Raw genomic sequence first — 6,728 nt, 5'->3', positions numbered from 1 at the left:
TGTTTATTACCCTCATTTGGGAACGAAATATCAAATAGGGTAAACTTGTGGACTACCAAATATTCAAATACACAAGACATGGATGTCATAAAACGGTTATTTAAGCTCATTTTGACAATATTAAAAAACCAGCAAATTGTGCAGCATTTTGACGATGTTATAAAAGCAGCAAATGTTGCAGTAGTTTTGACACTTGAAATGAGGACAAATTATTATGTATATTATAATATAAAGAATGCTTCAATTTTACTTCTTTTGCAGGTCTGTGGTTGCACAAACAAGACATCCTTCGACTCACTGTCAACTTGTTATTTCTCTCTATATACTTCTCTCCCTGGGACACCACTAATCATGATTCAGTTACAAACGATGCTATGTGACCAATCTTTAATATGACCTGATTGTAGTTCTAACGCGCTACTATTGATCTATATATACGGAGTTTCTTTTCCAATCTCTGCTTCCTTGACCTTACAGATTCTCCTCCCGCCACTGTTTATATTAGCGACTGATTTTGGAGATGTATAAAGTAATAGGACTAGCTAAGATTACCTTACATCAGGATTCCCAGTATATATACAGTATATATATATATATATATATATATATATATATATATATATATATATATATATATATATATATATCATTAAATGCTAAAGTTCTTTTGGCGTCAGTTATATTAAGACAATATTTCGACAGTTTTCTCATTTTTTTTCTTGTCATCAGGGCTGGAATTTTGCAAGACAAGAAGAAATTTGTTATATTTATCCAATTTTGGCTGACAGCTGTTTCAGCTAATACCTAATGGTTTTCATCAGGGCATACCTTTAGCATTTAATGAAAATTGCCAAAGAGAACAACGATACCCCAAGAGTATATATGTATATATACCTTTAGATTAGTAATCCCTTTCAGACAAATACTATCAAAACTTCTTATCCTTCAGATAAAGTATTTTTATTGTAGTTCTTGATATATTTAGGGTGTTCAACAAAAGCTGGCTTAATGGCATACTCGTAGACTAATTCTTCATTTCTGTTTTGGTTGATAGCACATCTACTGTTGCCCCAAATGGTTAATTCTCAAGGTTCTAGGGCTTTTGGTAATGTTCTTTCTTTATTGATTAAATGTTTAAACCTGTGTCTGTTTCACTTTTGGGTTTCTTGGAAACCTCAGTAGTTAGTTCACTGCCTTGTCATAATCTGGTATAAAAGAAAATGTAAACTATCTTTGTTTTTCCATTCTCTTAAACTGCTTCTGTAGTGTTCATTACTTTGGTCCTCAGAAGGTAATGTATCACTTGCTTTAGTTCACAGCTGTCTTTTCAATGTTGATGTTAGTTGGATCTGTAAGTTAAGTTTCACCATTTTGCAGACGATGACTGCCTCTTTTAAGAATTTAGATATGTTAATATATAATGCACTTATCTCAATATGTTTTCAGTGTATTGTTCAGCTTTAGGAAACAATAATTGTTTAAATGTTTGATGATAAATTAGTTGAAGGTCCACATGGATTTGAGTGCTATTTTCTTTAATGTTTAAACCACTTTTAAAACTATATTAATGAATTATGAAATCTGAGTTACAGCAATTTTTTTTTTTATTTCAGCCTCCAGTATCGCAACAATTCATCCCATCCAGACCAGCTCCTCCTCCACCACCACCCCCGAGCTTCCAGCAAACGAACGACTTGTCATTCAGGCAACCACAGATCATCACATCCCAGAATCCCTTTACTAATCCCAATGGCTTTGGATCCCCTCGTCCTGATTCGATAATCACCATATCCCAGGGGCCTCCTCAACAACAATCAAGGCCTTCTCCCCCTAGGCCATCGCCTCAGTCCCTTCCTCCTCCACAGAGCTTCTCATCTCCACAGCAGTTCACACCAACACAATCTCCTTTCCCTCCACCTTTAATTGGGCCTAATTCCAATAACATTATTGGCATGACACCTCCACCTCCCCCTGCACCCACCCCTCCACCTACCCCGCCACCCACTCTACCACCCATCCCAACACAGGCTACTGTGATAGTAAGGCAACCTACAACCATAGGTGCCCTGGTTCCAATCACAGCACGCCCTAGCCGGCCACTGGCTCCACCTTCCTCCAATGCCTTGGATGACTTACTCGTGAACCCTGTGCCTTCTCTAAACGCTGGTATTCTGCCACTGGCGAACGAAAAGCCATCAGAGACACAACTGTTTCCTCCATTTACTTGATCAGGATGCCATTTAGATTTAGATTAGGTAATTTTAGTAATTTTTAAGGTCTCAACCGTATCACTTGAACAGGGCTTATAGTGCCAGGTGAATAAAATAGTAGAATTATAACAGTTAAAAGATATGACGGTTGAGAGAGTACTTACGTTTGGACCCCGAATGTTGACGCAATAATTAGTAGAAGGGTTTTGAATATTTTACTTCAATCATCATTCGATTTGGCTGTGATTGTTGAGAAAATGTGATTGAAACATGTTTTTTTTTAGAATTATTGTTGTTGGTCAACTATGCAAAGAGTGAAAATCTAAGAATATTACAACCAAGTTTATATCTGCTGTGCATTTTTGGCACTTGGTTTAGAGACACACAACAGTAAGGTCCATTATTACATATATTTCAAAACCCTATACATATTTTAGTTAGCTTAAGGTGTGCTTATTCGTACCTAAACGTATATAGTCATTTAATTATAAGTGTAATGTAAAAGCTTCTGGATGACGAGCATTCATGAAGGATGGTAAAGACTAGGCCTATGTGTCACAGTTCAGCATTTTCACCAGCCAAATTGAAGTGTGCCTGTGTGAGGGACTATTTAGTCTATAGAAAGACCCTAAAATTTATATTTAAGGGAGGCAAGTATTAAGAAACGTTTGGCATTGTTTCATCATGGTGTTTGTACTTGAAGTTTAACAAATTAAATAAAACTAAATTTGTTCTATGGAACAATTTCATACATCTGAAAAAAGACAGAACTGTGCATTATCTATGAGCTAATTAGCCACATCTTGGATTCAATACGATTTGAAAACCCCCGTCAAAAATTCAAATAGTATTCTAATAAGTATCAGAATTAGATAGTCGAATATCAGAATTCGATTTAGGTGTATCAGAATACTTGTTTTAATGTTGAGCGTTGCTTTACTAAAATGATTAAATTCGTCTCACAGTTCGTCCTAGAGTCAGCATCCATTTTTATGGCTCTTAAAAGAAAGATTGCGGAGTTAACTAGTTAAACACTATCTTATTTAATCATAAGTTACTTTAGAACGGAAGATTATTCTTTGCGGTATATAAGGCAAAGATTACTTCTTTCAGTTGTTGGTTTGGAAAAGGGATATAGAGTCAAATTCAACTCGCCTGTCACTGGCTGACTATTGATTTCGCTCACTGATGTCAGTCTTAGGTGTCTTTTGAATTTGACATTACAGAAAGAAAGGTATAATCGTGGAGGAGTAGAGGTGTTCCCAAAATGTCATTGGAATTATTGGCAAGATAACTAAAAATGATAAAGGTGCCTTCCCACTTCACAAACACACAAGTATTTCTTTCTCTATTATATTACCTAACGATTACATTAAGCTTTTTTGCTAACCAAATTTCAATTCTGTTAAATCATCAAAGTCTTGTATTCTTTCTTTTCTATATCTGACTTTAAACGAAATCTGCTGACTGGTACTACGATTTAGAACTTCCCAAAGGTCATTCGAGTTAAAAAAAAAAAAATTCTTACCAATCCCATGAGTCTGTACATTACTATACAACTTGTATAAATTGTATATTTATTCTTGCTTGTAAAGATGATCGATTTGCAAATGTATTTAAATATTGTTTCTTGTACGGAAATCAAATAGTTATTTCCTACTCATGTATAATAGGACCTTCAGTCTGATTCTTGTGTTGCAGAATATAATCTTGAATTGTGCATTAGTAGTTTCATTTACCTAAATTGTTAGTCAGATTAAGTTATGCTATTATGAGTTGCTGTTCAATGCAAGTGTTGTAAATAGTAAAAATACAGTTTTAAACATTATATGGATATCTGGGTTAGAGCCATAAAAAGACATTTGATAGTTATTTCTGGGTGCAATTATTATACATCGCATGCTAACTAGTTTGTCTATGAAGTGATTAACTTGAGTGTTAGCATTTATACAAATAATTTTGAGCTAGTTATATCGTATAGCCTTTGTATAGCTTTAATTGCTTACAAAGATGGTATGTCAGTTGAAGGATGAATTACTCCATTTTTAATATGGTTAATAAAAACCCTATGAGCTTTCATCCATTGCTGCCTGCAATATTTCAAGCAAAGAAAATTAAGTTATAAAGAGTTGTTAACCAATGTGTTACTGAACATCCAAGTTTTCAGCTTGATAGTTTTCGTGTTTCTTTTGTTATCTTGATAAATTAATTTAATTTGATTTTTTTTTATTAAAAATATCATATTGTTCAAACAGTGAACTTACGTTTATTGTACGATAGTTTCATTGATTTTTTTTTATTAAAATCATCATATTGTTCAAATGAGTAAACTTACCATTATTGTACGATAGTTTCTATTTCTTTGTCCCAGACTCCTTACCTTCGCCTCGAAGTGTGAAGTTGTCAACGGAGTCCAATATAGCATGAAAATGTGAATATTCGCTAATGTCATGTGTCTAAGTATATTTATGAGTTTTAAAGTGATATATGTCTAAGGAAATTAATCCAAAATATTCCAAATTGCTCGAACTTACCATGAAGTCTTTAGTTACACGAGAAGGAAGCTCTCGCCCATGGTTGTCCTGAAAACACATTTCATGAAGTCTTAAATTTAATTATCAACATTGGATTCCGAAGAGAAAAGGACAGAATTATTATGATGGCTTGACTTTGTAAGTTTTACTTCTTAGCTATAGTTTTTTTATGCAGGAATTTTTTTCGGCATCAATGTCCGTGAAGGACACCCAATATGTAAAACCTGAAGGTGATGAACCTCTCTCTTAGCCATATAGGCCTGTTCGAATTATTATTATTATTATTATTATTAGTATTACTATTATTAATTATTGGAGCTTTTGTATATTAGCGGCCAGTTCCTCACGCATTGATTAAAAATGGACATCAACTAACCTAAACTTTCCCCCCTAACCTAACCTACAATCCGTGTCCTTACCTACTTACCTAACGGGGGGGCTAATACCCCCCTGCGACCCCCCTTACACTGCCGTATTCTATGTTAGACAATAATATTACATACAGGTGGCTGCCATCGTACATACACCCCTTATTATTATTATTGGTAAGTATGTTACTTTAAGGTGAAACCAAAGTATGATACTTTAATTTCTAGTCAAATACGTGATTCCTTTATTTTTCCCACTCGCTATCTTATGGTTTTAACTTTGTATGACCATGATTATTGGGGGCAAACCACCTGTCTATGAGTTCATAGACCCCATAACCTATATGTAAGAACACTTACGGGTAACCCCAGTAGGAAACCGTGGTTTAATGGGTGGGGAAATGCCGAAAACAAGTGGTTTGCAGTAATGATGTTAGTCGGAAATGCATAATAAACGCAAGATAACCAGTTGGAAAAATAAACTATGGTTCGTATAAGCGGAATTGAAATATCCTTATTTCAAAGGTTATGACTGAAAAATAAACTTTAAACGAAAAACAAACAAGAACACCTCTTAACCTGAAGTTTCCCACCTTACCCAACCTTGGAGATGTATTCTTAACGCGACCCCACCGTAGACTGCTATATCCTTACATAACCCCCTCCCCCCTTTGACTGCCATTTCCTTAGCTTACCCTAAGACTCAAGTGTCAACCCCTTGTTTGCTTCCTAACCAGCTCCTTTCCTGGCAAGGTAACACTAAATCATAATATTTTGTAAATCGTAAAAGTAGCCTCTTGTATTTCAGAACAAAATTAATACCATTATTAAACAATTTTATTGCTCCTCTGTTCTGGCAAGCGGTAAATCCCTGTGGGTCACTACTGTATTTAAGTATCATAAGTAGGCTATATTTACAGTAATCCTTAAGTTTGGGTAGGCGTAGGTTTATAGTCCTATGTAAATGGTGGGAGCATTGGGACTGACCCCCTTATATATGGCTGAGGGTACTATATTTTGGCTTAAAAAAAAACTCTTATACTCGGTTGTTATTCCTAAAAAATCAGTTATGACCGTACAGTGGTCATGATGAAATTGAAAAGAAAAGGTGGTTGGAGATGGGTGTTGTAAAATTGTCTGGGAATTTGAGCATAAGTACTTGTAAGTTCTTACAGTGTTTAGTTAAAAAAAAAAATGATAAAGATTCAATTTCAGAAACACAGAAAGCTCCCCAAAGCTATTGAAACCAATGCATGTGCAATAACCCGCCATTAGTCTCCCAAATATAAACAAAGAACTTATACTCCAAAATAGACTTCACCATTTAATCGATCAATACATAAATATTTATACCCCAGCCCCTTTTGATCATACAGAGAAAAATGCTAAACTAGCCAGTACTTGTCCATTTCTTATAGCGAATTCCAATTTTAATAGAAATTAAAGTATCATATATTTTATTATTCAAATCTTATGTTGTGACATTTGGAAATCAGAGTTTTTGTAGTAGGCTGTTAAGTGCAAAATAAGAACTTGTTCCTACACAAATACAAACCCTTTTCATTTATATGGGCTAACTCTTGTATCATTTGGTTACAATCAGAAAAGAATTCTTG

At 34.6% G+C, this 6,728-nt stretch overlaps 1 protein-coding gene across 1 annotated transcript in view; it reads left to right on the top strand.

The window, feature by feature from the left end:
* The window catches only part of LOC137643337 (uncharacterized), a 14,748-nt gene extending 11,826 nt beyond the window's left edge, over nt 1-2,922 (top strand). Inside the window, exon 4 of the mRNA XM_068376171.1 lies at nt 1,614-2,922. Coding sequence (XP_068232272.1) covers nt 1,614-2,228 — 615 coding nt within the window. The 3' untranslated portion in view covers nt 2,229-2,922. The remainder of the gene's footprint in view (nt 1-1,613) is intronic.
* The last annotated feature ends 3,806 nt before the right edge of the window (nt 2,923-6,728 follow it).

This window comes from Palaemon carinicauda, chromosome 6, assembly GCF_036898095.1.
Source record: "Palaemon carinicauda isolate YSFRI2023 chromosome 6, ASM3689809v2, whole genome shotgun sequence".
NCBI lineage: Eukaryota > Metazoa > Arthropoda > Malacostraca > Decapoda > Palaemonidae > Palaemon > Palaemon carinicauda.
Note: the sequence above shows the minus strand (reverse complement) of the source record. Positions and strands in the feature narration are given on the sequence as shown.